The sequence below is a fragment of the Gnatocerus cornutus genome, chromosome 6 (genome assembly GCF_029298725.1).
Source record: "Gnatocerus cornutus isolate USDA-ARS CGAHR chromosome 6, icGnaCorn1.1, whole genome shotgun sequence".
NCBI lineage: Eukaryota > Metazoa > Arthropoda > Insecta > Coleoptera > Tenebrionidae > Gnatocerus > Gnatocerus cornutus.
In genome coordinates this window covers 4,881,601-4,906,461 of record NC_142238.1, presented here as the reverse complement: position 1 = coordinate 4,906,461, position 24,861 = coordinate 4,881,601, and the positions used below count along the sequence as shown (strand labels likewise).

The window sequence follows — 24,861 nt, the reverse complement described above, 5'->3', positions numbered from 1 at the left end:
TAATAATTTATAGCGCTATTGGTGCATAATTGATAAGCTTTCTAGAGGATAAGTAATGATATTAAATTGGTTTACGAAAAGCATACTATTATTATTTTTAATTACGTAAACGAGACTGTTTTTTCAAGAAGGAAACCTTTGCTTGTTTTATGCAAAAAAAAATGTAAATATTGTGGATTTTTTAATACTTTGCAAATGTAATTGTATTGATCCTTAATTAATCAAGAAATCGAAGGACTGTGGCTTGTTAATCTATTATGTGGAGACCGCAAATTGGCATTTAATGATCTGTAATGTGCAGAATTATGTTGTATCCTATTTATATCAAATTATGATTATATGTTATTATGCAAAATGTAATTGCACGTAATTAGTACCGTTAAGATTGATCGCTTATTCTTGAATCACATGAATATCATGTAAGTGTATAGCAGCGGACTGCTATATTTAACACCACTTGCAGCAAGACATAGATTTGGCATTATACAACCCAAATCCAAAGAAATTCTGTTTTTCCGTAAATTGGCACTTAAAACGTTTTGGAATGGTAGGTCTCAATTATGTTCGTGCACAAATTAATTTGCAATTTAATGTCCATAATTCCCTTCTCCAATACAATTTTAACAAAAGTGGAATGGAGTCATGTTATATTTTTACATTATGCTATTAAAACAATTTAAATTATTTGGAAGCTTTGGGAATACGTAGGTCATTAGGTGCCTGCCTAGCAATTTTTAAAAACCTTTAATTGATATCCCCCTACATTTGCCCACCCACCTCATCCCCTGCTATTATAAATAAATATTATAAATAAGCGAAGGTACGGATTTAGTTCTTTAAAATTTTTGTTTATGACTAGTTCATACTGAATTTACGATTTGCGATTTTTTGTGTTTGGTCAAAATAGCTCTGCATGAGGCAAAAAAAAATCTGTAGCATTTAATAAATTTTATTCCATATTTGATTTTATTTAAAACTGATTTTTATTTAAATTACAAAAAAATATATCACAACTAAATTTAAATGATCAGTAATATGTAGGTATGTACGCCACAAAAAGTATTTTTTTCAAGGGAAGAAATGTGCTATTCGTCTCAGTAAATTAGGAGTTCATAAAACGATTATTGTTATGGTTTTGTGAACCGAAGCAGGTTAATATTTTGGGGTCCGTAAACTTCGAAACTTCTCTTGCGCCACCAGCGGAAAAACAGGCGAACTAACTGCTCAAATAACTTTACAAACAATCATTCATAATACAAAAACGACAGGTTTATAAGCAAAAAATTTTGGTGGATTTAACGAAGACATTTTTTTTCTATTTATTTACCCAAGATTGCACGCTTTTAGGTATTTCTTTCGAAGATATTATACATTTTGTAAAATAATTAAGGGTCTACGAGCCTGCCCGAAAATTTCTGTTTGAAAAGTATGCATTTTTAACAACACCTTTGATTGACAGCTGCCAAAAGGGATTACCGAGGATTTGGTAATGAGGGAATCATAAACTTTATGGAAACGGTCGCTTGACCTGTACATTTCCTAAGAAACCCAGCGGTTGGAACAATAAATTCGTGTTGGACCAAAGATGAGTTTAAATATCAGGATTTGAGTTTCTCTGCGTTTTGAGCCCGTGAAATTTCTGGTTCTAGTAGGTAAAAATTTTACGGGCGTAATTTTTTTTTTCAATTAATGGAAAATGTATGTATAAAATCCGCAAATTTCCAGTTTCCATAGTACGTAATGGCAGAATGTTTTTTAATTGAAAAATGTAATTTTCGTAAATGTAGTCCGAAATTTTTCCTCACTGGTCGCCGGGGAAAGTTTAAAATTACTTATTATTTTATTATTTTTATTTGAGAATAACGCATTTAATTTTTTTTAACCAAACCTTTTACCTGACATGAGTTTTTGGGCCTTTTTTATTTTGTTGTTTTCTGTGATTTAAAAATTAACTCTTCATAATAATACATCCCGATAATCAATAAAAATAGTTCCCTAATTCATTTTTAACAATTTTAACATTTTAAATTATCATAGTTTTTATATTGGTTAATATTTTGTAAGTCAGAACCACACAGGAAAAGCAAAATTGTCGTTTAATGTTATTATGCAAAGAACTATTTTTTAAAAACCTGTATCCACTTGTGTCTTTAATTGTACGAATTTTACATAAAAATCCTCATCTCTAATAAGCTACCTGCTACCGGTGGATTTTACACTTAACCAATAAGACAATTTGCTTTCAAAAATGTTTTGCTTTAAAAAATCCCGAGATTAACACCATAATTTCCATTTCAAGAAAATATTGCAAATCCCTAAACTCCAATCATCCAAAAGCAATTAAAAACGAATTTGAGTTTCTTAGCTTACCTACTTAGAAAAAGATATTTAGAGGGTGATAGCCCCACTTCTTTATCCCACTACAACAACAAATAAAGGGATGAAAGCCCTATGTATAAATATCTTGAAAAAAAATATTTAAATTCTTTCAGTCTGTGAACACTTGTGTTTTTGACTGTGCTCGACTTCTGAATCAATTTACTTTTCTAAATCTCTTTAGTGAGTTTTGTTGTTCAAAGTGGGTGAGTTGCTTGTATCAGAATTGCTGTTTATTACAGATATAGAGAGTGTTTATCGTTGCTGGCAAATTTTTGTTTTTTAGATTAGATTATTATTTGCTTTTAATTATTTTATTTTACAATGGCGAACGGTTCAATAAATCATGTAAGCACATCAGTTATACGAAAAAGTAGAAAGCAAATTGCGAAGCGGTTATGGAAAAATGTTAGAAAGAGTTCCAAAAGTGAAAATGTAAATAGCGGTTTTGAGTCAGAGTTATCGGACGATGTCTTTGAAATAGAAAATGTTTCCAATAATACAAATTTTTCTCTCAGTGGTCGTAGAATTGTAGATATAAATCATTTGTTTAATACTATAAAAAAATTAAAACACGATCAATTTAATTGCAATTTTCAGAACTTTGATATAATTGCGGAAAAACGAATAGGTTTAAAAAGTATATTTACGTATAAGTGTAACATGTGTAGAATTGTAGATACTTTCAGTTCAGAACCAGAAAATGCTAGATGTGAAATTAATGAATCTATTGTATGCGGAAATGTTGCTGTAGGTGGGGGTCATGCGCAATTAACTGAATTTTGTGCCGCTTTAGATATTCCACAAATGAGTTCTAAAAAATACGTTAACACGGAAAAAAAAGTTTTTGAAAAAACGCAAACATTGGCTATTGATGAAATGCTATCTGCTGGACAAGAAGAAAGTAAATTAGCGGTGGAATTAGGTGATATTGATGCTGATGGGGTACCTTTTATTACTGTAATTGTTGATGGAGCATGCATGGTCCAAGCGTTCTTATAAGTCTAATTATAATGCTTTATCGGGAGTTGGATGTGTAATCGGAGCGAGAACCAAAAAAATTTTATATGTGGCTGTTAAAAATAAATTATGCAAGTTTTGTAAACGATTCAAGACGGATAAAATCAGTGCCCCGCCATAAATGTTTTGCAAATTGGAAAAAATCATCCACATCAATGGAGGCAGGTGTTATTTTAGAGGCTTTTAAAAAGTCTGTTCAGATGCATAATTTAAGATTTAAATTTATTATCGGTGATGGAGACAGTAGTGTGTATAAGAAAATTCAAGCAGCAAGACCATATGGACCAACATATTTTATTCAAAAAATTGAGTGTAGAAATCATGTTTTAAGAAATTATTGTACAAAATTGCGCGAAATTTCAAAAATTCCCAGAACAGACCTTCAAGTTAGAAAATTTTTGCGAACAAATATACTTAAATTTAGAACAGCTGTAGTAAGTGCGATTAGATACAGAAAAAATGAAAATTTGCCATTCTCAGAAAAAATCGAAAATTTAAAACGAGACATTCATAATGGACCTGCTCATATATTCGGTGATCACAGTAAATGCGCAACTTACGAAACAAGAAAAAATATATTTTTAAATGAGCTGTCATTGGCCAATGGTTTAGATATTGAAAGAAAAACAGTTCAGCAGCGGCATAGCGATGAATGGAACAAAGAACGGCAAATTAGATTGACAGCGAGTAATTTCGGAAAAATTTGTAAAATGAGAGACGGAACAGACACGTCAAACACGGTAAAGTCATTGTTATATGGTTCTGGTTTGAGGTCAAAAAAACTACCGAATGCATTACAATACGGAGTTGATAATGAAGAAAAAGCCACAAATAAATTTATGGAAATCACGGGTTTAAAAGTTCAAAATTGCGGTTTGTTTATAGACGATGATAAAAAATTTTTAGGCGCCACCCCTGATGGGTTAATTGGAACTGATGCGATAATTGAAATTAAATGTCCTTATTCAGCAAGAAACAGCACCATTGAAAGAGCGGTAAACGAGAAACTTATAGATTTCTGTCAAATTAATCCTAATAACGAAGGTACAATAGAATTAAAACGGTCCCATAATTATATGTATCAAATTCAAGGTCAGCTGCATATTACTAAACGGGATAGATGTTTTTTTGTAGTTTATACAAAACTAGATTTGAAATATACAATTGTAGAGAGAGACAATGATTTTTGGAATACATTTATGGTTTCCCATTTGGAAAAATTTTATATGAATGCCTTACTTCCTGAAATAATAGATTCTAGAGTTAGCCGAGAACAAACGATTAGAAGAATTTTAAAGAAAGACTTATAAATTATGTTCGTTCAAATGTCCGGATTGTCATTTCTAAAATAAAGTAGTTTTATAGTTAGAGCCAAAAGAGTGCAGTAGGCCTATTGGGGAGAGCACTTAAAAAAAACGCGCCGTCTCTCTGTACCCCAAGGGTGGTGTGGAAAACAGTGAATTATATTACAGTTTAAAAATATTATTTCTCAATTCACTTGCTACAAGTACCTTCGATGTTTGTTGCCGAGAGCGACCAGTTGAGTCTTTACCTACTTTTACCCGACAGCAGTTTATTACAATTGGGCGGAACGTCAGTGACCCCCTAGTGAGCGGTCGTAAATCATGAGATTTGCATAAGATGATTTGCGTTAGTTGTACTGTTGGTTGCCTATTTTTGATTTGTTTTTTTTATTAATAACTTCAAAATTATAGCATAATGACAAAAACAATAATGTCACCTCCATAGAGGTTTTAATTCTCCACATGTTGGTATTTTTTTTAACTTCGTAGGTTGCTTCATATTCCTTAAAAACGAAAAATGGCAATTTCAGTTTTTAATTAATTAAAGTCAAATTTTTCACTTTTTCAAAATTCGAAGATGTCACCTCCATAGCTCTACCTGCGACGCATACATACAGAGGTCGAGCGATTTTTCAAAGTCCAAAATGCGCTTCAAAAACGAAAAATCGTAAGCCATATACCGGGTATATGCGTAGCGTAGACCCTTTATATTTAAACAAATGTAAAAGATTACAATGATTTGTCAAGTTAGCGCCCTTTATATTGACATATCAAATGTTCATATCAATTTTTGTGACATTTTATAAAGATTTAGAGTATAAATTATGAAAAAAACATGGTTAAAAACCTGTTTTTTTGCTTTAATTACAATACAAAAAACTGAACCAAGTTATAACATAGCATCCTCCCTACAAAATTAAAAAATACACATTTTGATGTATAACATGTCCATATTAGTTTAAAATTAATAGCCAAAAAATCGAAAAAAAGCAAAAATAACACGTTTTTTTGCTCTTATATTGTTATAAAAAGTGAACCAAATTTTATAACATAGCATCCTCCCTACAAATTAAAAAAATACACAGTTTGATATATAACAAGTTGATATTATTTGAAAAAAAGTGACAAAAAAAGCGAAAAAAAAGGATTTTTGTCACTCCCGAGCCACCTTAAACTAAGAATAAGTACCAAGAAACTCACAAAATACAGAAAAAAAAATATGTTAAGTTACTAACGTTTAACGCATCTCAAATAAGAAAGAAACAATTTGCAGAATTCGGTTACAATGATGAGATAATTACGATTAAAATTTGCCACGTTCTAGGTAAGGAACTAAACAATTTAAACATGCAAGTCAATTCTGATGTATGCAAATTTAATAAACTCTCTTATGCATCATAAACGGGTCAATACGAAAGTAGATATTCGCTCAGTCTCTATTCAACACTCTAAAATGGAAGACTACTTTTTACAAAACTTAGATCTTCGAGATATAGTTAAACTTAATCTCAGATTTCTGATGGTTTTCGGCTATTTTCCACCTGATTGTCAAGAAACTCTCCCAAAAACTCTCTACAATATATACTCTGTCATTTTTGTAGGATTTATTTTCGTTTTATTTATCCTTAGTGAAGTGATCAACATGGGGCTTGTTTTCGGAGACATGGAGAAAATGACTCGAGCTTCATTTTTACTTCTGACTCATATCGTCCAAACTTTAAAATTGTCCGTTTTTGTGATCAATAAGTCAAAGGTAAGAAAACTAATCAACAGTTTAAACAGGCAAGAGTTTAAACCGAAAAACCAAACACAGTACCTATTATTAAAAGAAGATATTAAAATTTCTAGAAGGATAACTATCGTGTTTCTATTAATGTGTGTTGCAACTTGTGTTGCTTGGGGTTTTTTCCCACTTTTAGACAAAAAAGATGGTGAATCTATAAAACTCCCATTGAGTGGGTGGTTTCCATTCAATACTGAAAAACCTCCAATATTTGAGTATGTTTACATGTATCTTACTCTGGGATCTATGATTAATGGGTTGGCAAATATTAGTATGGATACTTTTTTATCTGGAATAATAATGGTCATTTCTGGACAATTAAAATTGCTAAACAACGAGTTTGAGACTTTGAGAATGAACTACAAAGTTCCCGATCCAAACGAGTTGATGCACAAAGAGTTGTATAAAAACATCATTCATCACAGGAGCATAATTCAGTACAGCTATTGATTTAAATTTACTTAACTTTAATTAATCTAATTTTAGGTTTTCTAGTGATATGACCAATCTTTTCACCACATACATGACGGGGCAGTTTATAGTTAGCGTAATTATAATTTGCCTCACAATGTTCCAAATGAGTCTTGTAAGTGTAGATCTGTTTGAAAAAAATCTTCTAGTGGTTTTTAGGTCTCTGTTTGGAGCCTACAATTTTTATCCATGGGATTATATCAAGGCTGCATGGTCTTGGAAATATTCCTTTGGTGTTATTTTGGCAATGAAGTAATATTTCAGGTGACGTTTTATCCTAATTTTGATACAAATTAATTAATATATTTATAGAGTGAAAAGCTGACCCGATCTGCATATACGTCACAATGGACAGATGCCACCAAAAAAGTCAAACGAAATTTGTTGTATTTCATGATGCGATCTCAAGTTCCACTAAAACTTTACGCTGGTGGTTATTTCACTCTGTCTTTGGATACTTTTACATCTGTATAATACAATCATAAAATTTCTTTCATGATTATTTTATTTTTAGGTTGTCAAATCGAGTTGGTCGTATTTTGCGGTTTTAAATAGAGTTCATTTAAAACAAAGTTAAGTTCTTTTACATAAATAAAGTAAAATTCAAATAGAAATTACATATTAAATTAAAGATCTGCCTATCAATAATTTTTATTCTTGTCTTTTTTACCTCAGTTTCCAAACCTTTCTCATTCATTACTTGCTTTTCGTCCTCTTCCTTCAAAAAATATTAAATCAGGGCACAAAAACTTTAACATTGAACCATTTATTTCTTAAAAAAGTGAACAGACAAAATCACCCTTTAACCTTTTCCCGTTTTCTTTATTTTTCAGAATGCACCTGATTTAGAACTGCGAAGTAAGACCAAGATGACTTCACAATCTGAAAACAAATTTTACGTCGTACATCTCATGGCACAACTACGTACAGCTTTAAACGTTTCGAGCGACAAAGTAAAATATCCAGAGGCATACAATTTCAACGGATACTGAGTTCTTGTCATAAAATACAACAAATTTTGTTTAAATCGAGGTGGGGCCTCAACCCATTCGCTGATATAAGCTGATTGTGTGAGGGCATCGCTCTAAAAATAAAAAAAAATGAAATGTTTATCAAGTTTGATTGTAACATTTACTTTCAAAATGACTTCGTTTCCATAGTAGCACCACAAGTAGATTTCACAAAGAACACAGATTTGATAAAGAAGCATCGCTAGAAAGCGAAAACTTATTACAGGTACTAAACTCATTTGAAACATTGAGATGCAAACAATGATGACACCAACAACAAACATGCCAGTGATCGAAACAGTAAAGAGAAATGTGAAGTCGTCGGCGAATCTGTAATCACTAGTTTAATAAAAAGTGGCAAGATAATCGTTTCTTACTCTAATATGTTTCTGTGATGATTTACACTCTGTACCAACAGTTTATTTATACTTTCTACATCTGCAATGTTGTTCATTTCTTTATACTGTTTTCTCATATTTGCAAGAGCATTATTTAGCACACTTAACTGTGCGGAAATAACCATGATGGATCCAGACATGAAAGTATCCATACTGATGTTACCCAATCCGCCGAACCATGTCACAAGAACTTGATAAATATAAGCAAACTCAAACGCAGGCGAATGGTCAGTACTAAAAGGGTACCATCCACTTAAAGGCAGTCTCAAACCTGTATCAATATTTTTATCAAACAAAGGAGAAATTCCCCAAGATGCACATGTAAAAGTACAAGCGATATAAAACAACACTGAGATCAGTTTTGACTTTGTAATTTCATTTCGAATGGTCTTCCACTGTTGTAAATTTTTCGGTTGGAATTCTTCCCTGTTCATGCCTTCCATCAACTTGAAAATTTTCGTGCGATATTTATTGAAAGAGTAGATTTTTATTATCTGTACAAAGTTGGTTAAAAGTAAGAACGAAGCGTCTGTTACTTTTTCTAGGTCATCCAGGGATTCTACCATTTTAGCAATCTGACTAAGTACTGATAAGATATAAGCGAAGAATACAAAAGTCGCGGCGTAGATGTAGTAAAGAGTTCTTTTAAGCGACGGCTTGTCGAATTTCGGATAAAAGTATCCGAAGAAATTAATGAATTTCAGATTCAGAGTAACAAACTCTCTTAAATCGATTTCTGGTACTTTCGTGGAATCCATGGTGTTAGCACTTGAACAGTCGGACGTAAAGTGGACAAATTTTGATAGCTGTCTTAATAAATGAAAATCCAAAAAAAAATTAATTTGTTTTGGGCCCATTACTAATTCACATTCAAATTATATGTTGTGTTAGGTTCAGTTAGTTTATAAATGTTTTAAACTGAACTATTTTGGTGTCTATGTACGTTACCAGCTGACTGGTTACCACGTAAAACACTTTGAAGGTTTCGAGTGCTTCTGACAGAAACATAGATTTTATTGGAGTAGGTTACTTTAATTTAAAATTTATTAATTTTTGTCATGCTAATTAACAGAGGTCTAATATTATACTTAATAGAATAAAATTCTTATAAACTGATAATTTGAACGTGTACCTTTTGTAGGGTCGTCATTTATAATGCAAATTGGCTATAATTAGTGGGTAATTTATTACCAAGAATCACTTTTTTAGGTATTTCATTTCAGGTCGTCGATACTTATTTTATCGTCAATATAAAAAACCACCGTTTATCTGCATTTATACAGGTACGTGCTTATTTATTAAATTTAAAAATAAACTAAAATGGTGCACTTTTTACCCCAAATTTTTTTCGGTGCAGATTGTCGTCTAGTTATCTTTGATTAAAGCAATTTTTAATTTCGCAAATTTATTAACTTTATAAATGTAGGGACACAGCAGATACAATTGTAACAAATAAATAACAAATAAGAAATTGTCGTCGATTATTATGATTGTCATGATCTCATTGGTTTTTTGATCATGAACTTAATTAAGGTATTAATCTTATTAAGTAAAAAGTTTAAGAAGTCATTGTAAACAAATGCAACAAATGGTTTTAGACATGCGAATTTATTAAAGATTTTTCCAGTCATTTCACGTCTGCGATTTTAGGTGATTTTGCATGAGGTTTCTAAGTCTGAAGTCAAATTTGGTGCTGGCTTATCTCAAATGTTTTAATGCATTTTTAGCGTGCAATAAAATTAGAACCGCTTTGAACGTATACAGAGAATATAAATTATCCCGAAATATAAAGTGTATGAAGAATCTGCTTCTGTATTAAGAAAATAATTAAATCTTATTTGAATTCTTGTAATGCATCAATCCAACCACACAAATATAAAAAAAAATTGAAATAAAAAAATTAGTGGAAGTCAATATTTGTGTTGTCTCAGTACTCCAAAATATTTCTATGGTGTTTAATATTTGAATCAGCTCTCTCTTTAATTCCGGTTGAGTTAGCCGGTACATTTCTTTGCATTGTTTTTAGTGCGTTGTCAAATACGCTAAGTTGTGCTGAAATTTTCATGATAATAGCAGACAAGAATGTTTATGCTAAGATCCGTCAGATCACAAATCCATGTACTAAATATTTGATAAATATTAACAAGCTGAAAGTTTGACGATGTTTCAGTGTTTTGAAAGGTAAGTGTATACCCACCCATATCATCCATAAAAGGACACACGGCTCATTTCGTACAAGTCAGTGTACATTTAAAAAGGGAAAAATTTGAATTGAAATTTGTCTTTTTCATTATTTTCAACTGAATACTGAATCCTCTGTTTAGTCAATTATAAGAATAATAGGCAGGCAAAAATGCATGTTAAAAAAATTCAAATTAATGAGCCTAACCAAACTCAAACTGCAACCCAACATACATTTTCATAGCTGTCGTAGATATTTGAAATGAACGTCAAAGTTGACAAGTTTTTCAGAACAATCTACTTACGCTATTATGCTTTTAATTTTTGAAGATTGCTAAGTTTTAGCATTGCTTTTTCCTGCTTAACGTTTCGTCGGAGGAGATGACATTTCACATGCGATTAGAAACTGTCTTGAGTGAAAGGATTTGCCGAAACTCTAACAACTGTCTTGTTGTAAATATAAATTTGGCAATGAATGCTATGAAAATGTATTTTGGGTTGCAGTTTGAGTTCGGCCAGCCTCATTATCACTCGTGGACCATGCTGTATTTAAATTATGTTACGTGTGGTTTTTTTATTTATAATATCTCTGAACATAGACATTTTCATATTTAAAATTGCATTTCATTTACTTCTTGTATTATTTCTTAAACTAGCAACTTGAGGAATACGTTTCAAAATTAGGGTACAGACCATGGCCTGCTGTATTATTACTAATATAGCAGATCGTGGTTGTAACATAGGCAACTAACAATACAGTTGTCTATTATACAAGCTACAGTCGAATTTCGATTCGTCTCACATCACAAGTCAAAATACACACTTTAGTTTCACTACACTATTTTTTCTATTTTTCTAGAGCCACAAAATCTGACTTGTATTTTAACCGCGAAAATTATTTTAAATCGACGCTCCATGTCAACCGAAGTCCGGCTCCTAAAACGTGCGCAAATTCATCGGATTGAATTCACTGACAAATAAACGCGAAGGACAATTTTTTACTCAATTACCGGAAGTTTCGTAATGACTTAATCACTTCATTTCAATCAGTTCAGCGCTGCGACTCGACGGAGTCGGATGTGTTTGTGCATGTGAAGTGAAAATGTGCCGTTTTGGATTGAAATTGAAAGGGTAAGTGCAAAAACATTTCACGGGACTTTTGATTCAATGCGGAGTTTAGTTGATATAGCTTCTCTAGTGGATAGATACAGTAATTTAATTAAAATATCGGATTTATTTAATTTCAAGTTTCTTCACTTTGGGATTTAGAAACATTTATTAGTATACAGTGTTCTTTTGAGATCGTATTATAAGCCGGTCGAGGTGTCAATCGGATCGCGCTTTTGGAATTGAATAGTTGCGAGGTGGGTTCTAGCAGATAGTTTAGTTAGTGCCGTTTCAGTTTAGACATTTCGCGTTAGTTTCTCGGCTCGTTTTGTTTATTAGTTTAAACAATTTTGCTTTGGTTTAAAGTCAGTCGTGTTAAGTTAATCGATGATCAGCGCAGTTGATTATAGTTTGACGTACTATGGCGTTAGTCGGACCGCGCTTTTGGAATTAAATAGTTGCGAAAAGTGTACTAGCAGATAGTTTACTTAGGGACGATTCAATTTAGACACATTTTGCATTAGTTTCCGGGGACTTGTCGTTTATTTTTATTGGTTTAAACAATTTTGCCTTTGTTTAAAGTTATTATATGGCTTTACGCGTTAGCTTTTCAAGTGGATAGTGACAGAAAAATATAGGAACCGTTCGGTTTATTCCCTTTAAATTTTCATAGTTTAAAAGTGCAGTGCCTTTGTTAGCGCAAACAATTTTTTGCGCAATAAGAAAAACAGTTAGGTAATCACGTAATTAGTTTGTCGGGGTCTCAATCATTTAGCGATTTTGTCCGGGCCTTTGTCTGCCACTTTAATTTTTTGGCAATGACGAAAAAAAGTTAGGTATCACGTAACAGTATTCAATTAGTCGGTCGAGAGGGCAGTTGTGCAGTGGCTCTCGACGAAGAAAGACGTGTTATCAGTGCGTTTGTAGAAATAAAGTGATTTTTGAATTGAATCGTCGCAGGGTGAGTACCAGGGTGATTATTGATTTAGGGACGTTTCGCGTTAGTTTCTTGTGACTTTTCGATTACCTTTTGTGTTCGCTGATCGTATTTGCTCGATCGGGGTGTTAGTTGCAAGGTGGGTACTAGTGGATAGTTTACTTTTAGAACCGTTTCCATTTAGACACGTCGCATTCATCCCTCGGGATTTTCATTTATTAGTTTAAATAATTTACCTATATTGGGAGCGCGCGGATTTTAAATATAGCGCCCCCTATAAGTGACAGCTGAAATATTTACATATAAATCGTCACTGGTTGGTGTACGATTGTAATGTTTTTGTGATTGTTTGTGTGTTTTTGTGGTGTTTAAGTAGTGTTTTAGATATTTATTAGGTATGGAAATCGAACTTCATTTTGGATCTGAAACTGTTAAGTTTATTCACGGAACAACTACGACCGAAGAAAAGGGGAAAGCATTGGTTCTAGTCGGTCACGTCCTTAACGTTTTAGAGAGAAATTTCTAAGAATTTTCACTTATAAAGGCCAAGTACTCCGTGGAACTTGAGGTTTGTTACAACATTTTTTGGTTACTGACATTCTAAAGAAGTTTTATTGTAGGTTAACAAAGAACGGCTTTTTTCCAAAAGTTCTTGGATTCTGCAAGAGTTAGTTATAAAACCATCACTAGAACGACCACCATAACAATCAGATATAAATGATATGAATCCACATGGAGTTATTCCAATTGAAAATTTAGCAGTAAAAGCGCCTTTGTAATGTGAATAAGTATAAATGCAATGATCTACAGGTCCTGGTTGTTGAATTCGTATTTCTGAACAGTCAAAGATAACACGACAATTGGGCTATTTGATTTTAAAAACTTCTGGCATTGTTCTTGACACAATTTCTCTGCTAGGCCAAAAAACATAATTTTTTATCTTCTGTGCTAGTTCCTCCAATAGTGCGATGAATATTCTTTGAATAGTATATCTATGAACTCCAAACAACACTCCTACTGCAGAATAGGAATTCTAAGTTTCATTTTCATTAAAAATGTTAATAACTTATCTTTAAGACAAATTTTGTCATTTTCATGTGTTGTAATGCTTAGTAATGACAAAATATTTCAAGTATTTCGAGCTAGTTATCTGTTCATCAGTTTTTGTAGAAGAAAAACCATGAAAGCTTGCACATACATCTTCTTCCTTATTTGGACCAATGCATTTATTTACGTAACTTTTGAAATTGTTATTTACAGGTATGTTGCATGATGTTGCAATTTCATTATTACCATAATATTCACATTCAAATAAAAACGATTTTTCAACATCATTAGACTTGAATTGAGTACTTGAATTTACAAATTTTGGAAGATTAATCATTACATTACTATGCTGACTGCAAATTCTCGAATAGGGTTTGGGTGCCCAAGCGCATTTGCTGTTAAACCTATAAATGTTAACAATTATTGAAGTTAGTTGAACTCGTCTTTTCAAAATTTCACTTACGTATTTCTCTTAACGGCATTTATCCATTGTTTTCGCCGGTCTTGTTCATGTGGTCTGTACGGAAAACTATAAAATTTTGTGTTTTTATCGGTGTTTGAATAATTGTTCTGACATCACACTATGCAACAATTTGTAAAACTAACACATCCGGAGCCTATTTTCGTTGGCTGCATTTTACGAATTTAACTATTTGTTGTTTAAATACAACACTATTGAGTTGTAAACGATTTTAAACTGTACAAAAATAATCTTGTGTATATGTAAAACGAGAACAGTTTTGACAGACGAGGGCGCCACCGGCGTTTATGCTACCAATAGAACATTCCGTTTATTTTATTTTGATAGTTTTGGGAGTGCCTTTGTTAGTGAATAATTTTTTGCGCAATAAGTAAAACAGTTAGGTAATCACGTAATCCAATTTAATTAGTAGGTCGGGGTGTAAATCAATTAGCGCCTCTGGTCCGGGCCTTTGTCTGCTACAACAACTTTTTGGGCAATTTTTGGCAAAGAGTTAGGTAATCACTTCGTAATCGTCTTTAATTGGTCGGTCGGGAGGGCAGTGTGCAGTGGCTCTCGTCGGAGATAGACGTGTTAGCAGTGCGTTTGTGAGAAATAAAGTGATTTTGAAATTAAATCGTTGCAGAGTTAGTAGTAGTGATAAGACGTTTCGGTTTAGACACATTTCGCGTTAGTTTTTGGGGATTTTTCGTTTATTAGTTTAAACAATTTAAAGTAAAAATGTGTTTAAATGTTATTCAGTGCGCGGCTCATTTGAGAAGTTTGACTTTGATTAGATTTGATTTTTAACTCCGCCTGCAGCGTAAGGCACTAAGGACGCTGCTGCCGGTCCCAAGCCCGGATAAAAGGAGGAGGGTTTGTGGACAGGTTTGCTAGCGACCTGTCCACTGTAAAAACATGAGAAGCTTCAGGACTTATTCCTGTTGGCTCTCTCCACGGAAATCTTCAGATGGGTTGATGGGAACAAATGTTGCACTCTTTTCTTAGTCATTAAGCATAGAAGCGATTCATCCAGTGTGTCTTTTCGATTAATTTCTGTTTGTTTCAGATATTCATTCCCGAAAGGATAAGAAGATCTTCAATAAAAACTTTGTATATTTTTATTTCAGAGGTCTCCTGTAGCTAGTATAGTTTTAGTAGTTAAGTTAGCAATTAAGTTAGCAAGTAAGTTTAGAAAGTAAGTTATGAAATAAGTTAAGTTAAGTTTATACATATCTAACTCTCTGGAAACTAACATATTGGGGTATTATACGGGACTAACACAAACATGGAATGTAAATATGTTTTAGGTCTCAGAGTTCTCCTGGTCGATTTCGAGGAAGATCTTCATGGATGGGAGAAGACAACGCCCCGGCCAGCACGCAAGTTCCATTTCATTATTACTTTCCTTTTCAGCGCTTGACTAGAAGTTTTTAATGTTCTTAGTGTTACAGATTGCAGCAGTCATCATCGAAGTGGAGGACAGGACGTCAACTTCAAGGAGGACCTTCAGGATGCGAGGAATCAAGGCCCCGGCCAGCAAGCAAGTTTTATTTCATTTTACTACTTTCCTTTTCAGATCTTGTCTATAACTGAATTTTTGATTTTTTTCACTAATTTCGGCTTCTTTCGGATGTATTCCAGTGAAGAATTTTCTTCGGTGATTCTTCCTTCTTCAAATTATTGTCTTTTGTATGTTCTATTTCAGAGCTCGCCTGTACCTAGTATAGTTAGTTAAGTTAGGAGTTAAGTTAGCAACTAAGTTTAGAAAGTAAGTTATGAAATAAGATTTAGAATAAGTGCGCAAATAATAAATCGGAATATGAAAACAAGTATTTGGTAACATTGGGGTTTTGAAGTTTTAGGTTAAGAATTTTTGATTTCAATACAACTTTATTAATATAAATATCTTGAATAGTAAGATGAACAATATATTTAACCAACGAAACTTAAAACTCACCAGTTAAATTATATTAGAGGAAACACCGTTAATGTTAAATGTGAACGAAGAGTGATCATAACCTGCAACATAGTGTCAGACCTTGTTTTAGTTGTTCACTTGAAAAGGTAAACTCCTGCAGTCAGACGAGACGCGGTTGTTTCTCCTCTTAAAATGTTGACATTCTTCTCATTTTTTGTAAAATTCTCCGGAAAATGTACTAGTTTTAAACGGTATAGAAGCTTCAGCATCCATTTCACACACTTTTTGAAATCAACTTCGACGCCAAATGACAAGATAGAAATGTCAAATTCAGTAACGCGGCCTACTTCATTTATCAAAATCTAGTTATCTGGCATTTGGAGGTCGGGAAATGGTCACTTCCCACCGAGTTGGGAAGTGAATTACCGTAGTAACAGCTCACTTTCCACCTTACGAAAAGTTAGAAAATGAACAATTGTTGACTGATTGTGAATAAAACATTTTCTGAAAAAGCGGCTTCATACCGCAATACAATACGTGATTCTAAACATTTCAAAACTTCGAGCCAGTCTTCAAATGTAAAATTGAGCTCTTAAAACAAAATTCCGTTTTACATTATACTGGCCGCTACTCCGTACTAGCCTTAAGGCTAATATAAAACCACCTGTTATAATTCAATTCCGTTTTTACCATCGTACGTTGCGGTTACCCTGTACATGTATTTTTGTTTAATATACATTTTAATTAAGTACATTGAGTGTCTCTGTGAGTGCCCATCACTGATTTCCATTTTCGACGACGACAAGTCCCAAGAAGGTCCCATAACATCACAAGATTTTTGCACCATGTCTTTCTGCAAAATGTCATTTAGGTGACTAATTCATTTGAAAGTGAAATTATTGCACATAAAATTGTTGATTTTGACATTTAACTTATACTCTTCAGTCTATCATATCTCGAAAAATTGAAGACATAGATATTTTTTATAAACATTTTTCCGGTGCTTTATGGCATTGTCCGATGATACAGTATCACGGTGGTGCGCGACTTTCCGGACACTCTGTAGATTCAATCTTCTGTTTAAATACGATTAACTTAATCGCAATCAATTTATTGCATAAACTAGATCAGACTAGTGCTAATTTCAATCATAATTAGCAAACTTCGATTTTCTACGATGTTTCAAAACATTTCGTTGTGGTGCATTTTATGAAAGAAGGGATTTCGACCTGGAAGATTAAAAAGGTTTATTACATCCCCCTTATATTAGCTTCATGGACAGCTGTCAAAGACCAAGTTGAACTGGTTGCATATTTACTAAAACAGATATTTAGGTTGGCTCCGGTGCAGCAAACAAAAAAAGCTTTTCGGATTATGGTTTTGACTACCGAAGGTCCTATAGCAAGACAAACATCTTTCACATTTTTTTTATTTATATTGGTAATTGAATTTTAACACCAATCTGGACTAATCCGGACCTGAATCTTGGTGCGATTTTTAAAACACTTCTTTTGTAAAACTGATCAACAAATATTACCGGGAAGAACTCTAAAGTAAGTTAAATCCTTCCAGTCTATACGATTGTTAAATTAAACACACTTAATTTGTAATTTTCTAGTATTATAATTTATTTATAATATTATTTTTGTAAAGAATACATTAATACATTCTATAAATACATACCTAGCGTGCAACAATCTATTTATTTATGTTCAAGCAGCGAATTTAAACAAAACAATTAGACGAAGTGTTTTAACTGAGTTTTAATTAGACATAAAAATAAGAATTAGTACGCCTTACTTACTAGATGTAGATCATCTCAAAGGTAGAAAAAATATTGCCTTTTGCTTATGTGTTTATTTATTCAAGTTTTTCTAAATATCGACTTTTGACCACGAATTTCATCGCAATACCCTTAAGTGCGAGATCGAGAAATATCTGGAATTTGAAAATTTGACATAATTGTATTTAATAATATTTATTTATTTAACAATATTTATTTATTGGATCCAACGTTGTACCATTCTGATATCCTTTTTATAAAATTGAAAACGCATTTTGTTCAAAAATGGACTTAGCAACTGTGCCGATTTGACAAAATTGATTAAAATTTGCACGTCAAATTTACAACTACACTAAAATTTTCAAAATATCAATAAAATGATGTCCCAAATAATTTGGTCACAACTTTATAATAACAATTAATAATTTTATTAGAGTCTACTCATTGTCTTATTCTATTTCTAAGTGGGCCTTTTCTGGATTTTCTTCAAACTTCCACTTGTACGTTTCAAATAATTTAACCATTTCTTCCACAAACACTTTATGAACCTCCTCAATTTCTTGAGATGTTGGACTGTCATTTTTAACTACTTCAATTGGTTTTCCCACTAAAAACCAAACTGTAATAAACATACCCACATCTACAAACATCTTACCAATGCTTGTCAACGCGCATCTTCGGGGGAACCATAAGCACCATCGCCCATGAAACAACACTGGCGTAAATCCCAATTTCTTCCGAACATATTCCTGTAACCATTTCAGTCCTACGATTTTAACAGGATTAAATATTTTGTTTTCTCCAAACGTGAAAACAGGAACTAAAGGTGCTCCGGTTTTTAAAGCCACTCGAACGAAACCTTTACGTTTGTTTATAACTATTTTATACACTTCTGGATGGCAATAGTATGCTTCTAGCGCACCTCCAGGAAATAAATTCACGATATTTCCTCCTCCAGGTTGGCTCAAGATGTAGTTCAAACCACGTTCTGCGCATGATGTTGCTCCCGCTGCCAATATGTATTCTCTTAAAAAAGGAGTGTAAAAAATTCCGCGTAAAATCGCGGTCTGAACAGAGAATTTGGGGTACAACTTGCGAAGATTTCTTGTTAGTCCCACTGGCGGACCCAGTGGTATTATTCCGTGAGGGTAGCAAAGGAAAAGGTAGTTTTTCCTCGGATTTAAAGAGACGCCAGGAACAAACTCTGTTGTTGCAGGGAAATAATTTTTTATGTGCTCCCAATATTTTGCGTTACTAATCCATAATTTTTGACGACCTCCTGAATCGGGAGTGTTGTTGTCAAAGACCATCCAACCAAAGTACAGTATGCTGATCAACCAAAAGCGGGTGGTGAAGAGAAAGAAAAATAACGACCAGCCCAAAACCGTCGCGAAGCAAAAAATTGTAAAACAGGAAAATGTGTAAAAAGTTCGCAACATCCTAAAATTTTACTTTGGTAAAAAGTTGGTTGTTTTGCTTACCTGTACTCTTTGCTTTCGACACTAGAATGACAAACATATTTTGGTGTTTTCCCATCTTTTGTGAAGCAAAAGTAAAAATTCATGTCAAAATATGCAAATTAAGAAAAACATTAAAATAGTTGTTAAGTATGGACAATCATTTGTGTTTGTTTTTGGCACCATTTTTTTTCTTCGCTTTACTGGTTTATTACATTGTGTATTTCTTCTGACCTTAATTTTCTTATTATTATCAAAACAAAGTCTTCAAAGCATCGACGTTTATTTCACAACAATTCAATATAAAAACGTAACAATAACAGTCTTCAAGGTTATGGGTGTTCCAACTGAAAATCACATGTTAAATAGTTATTTGTTTCACTAGGCTAGAAAATGGTCTTTTGGAAACATTTTCTAGCCGTGCCAAACACGAGATTTTGTGCGCCGATAATTATTAACCCTTTAACTGTTGTAAACGTAAATAATATACGTTTTGCCATTTTTCTCAGAAAATGCAAATGATAAGAATTTTAAATTTTGGAGACAAAAGTAAGCGGATAAGACGAATCGCATAAATAGATTTACATTTACGTGACACTTCCGGTTATGCCGGAAGTGGTAGTCAACTTCTTTATTTTAAATAGAACATCTATACAGGGTGTCCCAGAACTCGCGCCCCATAGAGCAAGGGAGGGTGCCGACAGCAATACAGATGGTAAATTTCAAAACAAAAATTGACTAAGATTAATAGTATTCAAGAACTGATAAAAAGTTAATAACCAATCCCGAAAGCTTATTCGAGAAGTGGAGTAAAAGGCCATCCCAATTTTCTAGGCAACGAGAGTCTAATATTCATGTGACCAATGGATGATACTATGTGCCCATAGTTACCAATTTTCAAATTCTGTTCAGCTTCAGGATTGGCTATAGTTTTTTTGTCTTATCTCGGTTATTTTTTGAGTTAAAAAATTAAAATTTCGAAATTTTGGTTCAGAATTGTTGCCTCCATAAGCCCTTTTCTCTGGGGCGCGAGTTCTGGGACACTGTATTTGATTGCGTTTTAGAATTCTATCTGCCAATTGAAGATCACTTTCTATACATGTACCGTGCTATAACTAAATTGTATGATTTCTGAAATATCTCGATTTTTCAAAAAAAATAAAATCAAAAACATTACAAAAAAATTATATTTTTGAGAATTTTTAAATTCTATTAAATCACCAAATTTCTTTATACTATGTGAAAGATCCACATAAAGTGAATTGTTACCATTCCAAAGCATGCTTAAAAAATTGGTAACAAAAAACTTCTTTTTTCCATATTTTTAGTAGGAAATAGGTGTCCAATACATAAAGTTAATTATTAAAGTTCATTGTACGTTTGTATTGTGCTTATTTTCCAATGAACGTGGCGATTTTAAAATAGATTATAAGGTACTTATTTCGGGAAAAAAATTCACTTCTGTTTTTTTCTGCAATTTTTTTTACAAAAATCAAAATATATCTGAAATGGTTCAATTTAAGTGTACCACATTATACATAAAGTCACCCTTAATTTGGAAGTAAAATCTGAAAATGCAATAGTATATGGGGTGTGTTCCATTTTAAATAAGCAAGTTGACTACTACTTCCGGCATAACCGGAAGTTTCACAAATATGTGAATATTATCAAAATTACAATTTATTCCCCAAACACCAAATTTGACAAAAAATGCTGACGCGCGTTTCGATAGCAATGCCATCATCATCAGAGCGATGATTAAACTAAAAACTACGGTACTAAAAACTAACAAATAATTCGCCCTTATACATATACTAAAAGCTTGTTGACGCGCACCCTTTATCGCAGGTAGAAGGGAGTATAGGGAGGAGGAGGGGATGGGGCCGTTGTCTGAGTTCATTATTACATTTTTGTTTGGTTGGAAGAACTCCTAGTTGAAAACAATTTCAACCCGGAGATTGTCAAGGAATATATTCAACTCACAGACTTTTGCATGAAGCAAAACATTTTTCAATTTTCCGGGAATTTCTTTTTCCAGCATGAAGGGTAATTCATTGTCTCCGTTCATTGCTGACCTTTTCATGAGCCGCTTTGAAAAGGAACTTGAATCTGAGCTTGAATATTTTCCAAAAATCTGGGTTAGGTATGTGGACGACATTTTTGCCATTTTTGATACAAACAAGTCAAAAATTGATGACTTTTTAATCAAAATAAATAACCGTTATCCAACGATAAAATTTACTTGCGAAATAGAGAAAGACGAAAAACTTCCATTTTTAGACACAATTGTAATTAAAAATAAGAACAGATTAGAGTTTGATGTTTATAGGAAAGAAACCAGTACACTTCTTTACATCACTACAGACTCCCATCATTGTCCTCAACATAAGATGGCAAGTCTAAATTTTCTTGTTCACAGGCTTTTGAATTTTCCATTAAACAAATTCAGATTCACAAAGGAATTAAAATTAATTAAAGATGCTGCCAGGTGTAACGGTTTCGATTCCAACATTGTTGATAAAATTGTTAAAAAATTTAGATTTAAGAAATTGGTCAATGAATGTTCTACTTTTCAGAAAACACCTGAGAAGACTTCTTTTGTCACCATCCCTTACTCACCTTCAGTGACAAAGGGACTGGAAAGAATTTTTCAGGGTTTGAATCTCAAAGTAGTTTTTACTTCGGGTCCAAGCCTCCAAAGTCTTCTAGGTAATCCTAAAGACCGAGTAGGAACAACAGAAAAGTCGGGGATTTATGAAATTAAATGTAAAGATTGTGATCAGAAATATATTGGGCAAACAAGAAGGTCAGGTCAGGTCAGGTCAGGTCAGTTCAAAGAGCATCAAGCTCATCTCAAATTTGGAAGGTTTGAAAAATCAAACGTTGCCCAACATGTTTTTGACAATGACCACCACATTGATGAAAGTTGTCTTCGTTTAATTAAAAATAATTGTAAATTTCTAGACATTTATGAAAGTCTAGAAATATTTAGGAACAAAAATGTAATAATGAACTCAGACAACGGCCCCCCTCCTCCCTGCGCCAAAGGGTGCGCGTCAACAAGCTTTTAGTATACTATAAGGACGAATTATTTGTTAGTTTTTAGTTTAATTATCGCTCTGATGCATTGCTATCGAAACGCGCGTCAGCATTTTTGTCAAATTTGGTGTTTGGGGAATAAATTGTAATTTTGATAATTTGTCAACAACACCCTTGAGTATTAAAATAATTATTATTTAAGAATTATAAAAACGTCTCTCAAATCTTGGATGTCTGGTCTGGTCTGGTGTAGAACAAGCAAGTGGAATCGCGGCTTAAGAATCCTCTGATGAATTCCTGAATTTTTCGTATTTTAGGTCCTTCGATTTGTTCGAACAATTCCGGTTCTCCGAAGGAAATAACAGGCACGAGAGGAGACCCGTTTCGTAGGGATAATTTCACGAAGCCTTTTCTCATTTTAACGACGAATTTATACTGTCCAGGCCGGCTGTTGTAGGCTTCCACGGCTCCTCCAGGCATCAACAACGCAACCTGGCCACCTTCAGGTTGACTCAAAACGTAATTCAACGCCTTGGAGGACGACGAAATGCAACCAACTCCAAGAGCAAGTTCCCGCAGAAACGGGAAATTAAACTGCTGAGTTAGTAATACCAATTTCACGGTGAAATTCGGGAACTTTTCGTGGAATTCACTGAAGTAGCTCTGGATGTTGGTAAAAGGTCCAGCGGGAAGAATACCATGAGGAAAGCAACAAAACAAGTAGTTGCGTTTGGGGTCCAGCGCGAAGTTGGGCACCAGGCGGCGGCGGCGAGGGTCTGAAGCCGGCGCTCCAGCGGGATACGCAGGGGTGCGAATTCGATTCCGAGAATATTCATCTAGAAGAAAGTTGGTTTATTATGGAAATAAGGTGGCAATGAGAGAGGATAATTTCTCGTCAATAACGTTTTCATTAGTGTAGAGTTGGTTGTATACTTAGGTTTTGAGAACAGGGGATGCAACCCCAATCGGCAGTCTCGCGTGAAATTAAAAAGAAATAAACCCGACATTTCCTGTAAATTACTGTATCTATCCACTAGAGAAGTTAAGTTAAAGCTATATCAACTAAGCTGCGCATTGAATTAAACTTAAGCACGTCTTACTTTAAACAAGAAGTAGAATTTTAAAACTTATGAATGAAAAATTTCGCGAAATATTTCTGCCCTGCGTGGTTCTCAAATAAACTCATTTAGCACCTACCTTTTAATTCAAATTTTAAAACGGCACAATGTCACTTCACATGCACAAACACATCCGACTCCGTCGAGTCGCAGCGCTAAACTGATTGGAATTCGCGTTTATTCGTCGGTGAATTAAGACCGCTACATTGTTGTCATTATTTTTGCACAAAAATTTAAATAAATGTGCGAAATCCTAGTTCTCGAAGAAATTTCGACTAATGTGAGACGACGAATCGAAATTCGACTGTAACTTGCATGATAGACATGATAACTGTATTGTTGGTTACCTGCTTTACATGCAATTTTTGTGAAGGTAAATATTTGGCCGACTTTAAACGAAAGGTTTTTTTTATTATTTTATAATATCTTAATTTATTTATACTATGCGTCATTTAGCAAACTCAATATTCTAGAAGTGTTTTTTTGTTGTTACAAGGTTTTATATGGAACCAGTAATACAACACTGCACAGTGAGTTATTTAAAATATTATCTGTCAAGTTTTCCGACTATTTTCCGTAGTTTATTTCAACTTAGAGCAAAACACTTGAGAATTGCGGGTTGCCTAAAAATTTGAATCCACCACAATCCACTATTTCCAATATGGCTGGTGAGTAGGAACAACACGGCGGGTACTTTGCACCCAAAGATGTTTTAGTATAAGAGATTCGGGCATACAGTGTAAATAGAACATACGTTCAGTTCCAACATGTACAACATACTTTTATAAAACTTCTCTTTCTTTCACTTTGAAATTTTCATCGATGTTCAGTCTTTCTTTTTCTATAAGATCCAGCCAATAACGTTGGAGCACGTCAGTCGTGGCTTATTTCTGTTTGACGCCAGAAATGTGACAGGACAGCGTCTTTCTGTTGCGTTTAAAGGTTACGTTCATTTGTTCTGTGGTTCATTTGCAAACCGGTTAACATAATATTTGATTGTTTTGTATTGTGTTGTGTTGTATTTGATTTTATTTAAAAACTATCTTAGTATGTGTAGTGTGTAACGCTAAAGCGAACAATTTCACGCTAAATTTTCACTAATCTCTTATTTTAAAGGTTTCTCTTTCTTTAAATTCAAATCACGCGCCAACTCTCTTGCCCAATCAATTCTCAGATATTATAGAAAAGGATGGACTTATTTAGTTGTCAGTTTTCAATGTGTTAGAAAGGGACAAAACCTATGATGCTTTTCTGAGATTGTTCAATGATGTTGGCCCAGAGTTAAGACCCTATCCCCGAATCACTAAAGCATCTTTGTTTGCACCATCTAGGTTATTTAATTAAAGTCAATGCTTCAACATCACAATTTTATAATAGTGCCGACAGGCGCTGTGCTCTGAAGAGTGGTGTCAATGGATAGTATTGATCCCCACTGCAACCTTCCAAACC

The 24,861-nt window shown here is 33.5% G+C and overlaps 3 protein-coding genes and 1 pseudogene across 3 annotated transcripts; 1 reads left to right on the top strand and 3 right to left on the bottom strand.

The window, feature by feature from the left end:
* Positions 1-6,783: 6,783 nt before the first annotated feature.
* LOC148172292 (4-vinylanisole receptor-like) lies at positions 6,784-7,531 on the top strand. The gene is made up of 5 exons (XM_088039744.1): positions 6,784-6,920; positions 6,970-7,069; positions 7,114-7,218; positions 7,267-7,422; positions 7,469-7,531. The coding sequence occupies exons 1-5, from the start codon at positions 6,784-6,786 to the stop codon at positions 7,529-7,531; spliced, it is 561 nt and encodes a 186-aa protein (XP_087895870.1).
* An 806-nt stretch (positions 7,532-8,337) lies between these two features.
* LOC148172291 (odorant receptor Or1-like) lies at positions 8,338-8,940 on the bottom strand. Its single transcript, XM_088040148.1, has one exon. The coding sequence runs from the start codon at positions 8,926-8,928 to the stop codon at positions 8,338-8,340; it is 591 nt and encodes a 196-aa protein (XP_087896274.1). The 5' UTR covers positions 8,929-8,940.
* Positions 8,941-18,097: 9,157 nt separating this feature from the next.
* LOC148172290 (2-acylglycerol O-acyltransferase 2-like) lies at positions 18,098-19,301 on the bottom strand. The gene is made up of 3 exons (XM_088039283.1): positions 19,286-19,301; positions 18,454-19,238; positions 18,098-18,405 (listed from the first exon to the last, which is right to left on the bottom strand). Exons 2-3 carry the CDS (start codon positions 19,235-19,237, stop codon positions 18,248-18,250), a joined length of 942 nt encoding a protein of 313 aa, XP_087895409.1. The 5' UTR covers position 19,238; positions 19,286-19,301; the 3' UTR covers positions 18,098-18,247.
* Positions 19,302-22,513: 3,212 nt separating this feature from the next.
* LOC148172289 (2-acylglycerol O-acyltransferase 1-like) lies at positions 22,514-23,130 on the bottom strand (annotated as a pseudogene).
* Positions 23,131-24,861: the final 1,731 nt, after the last annotated feature.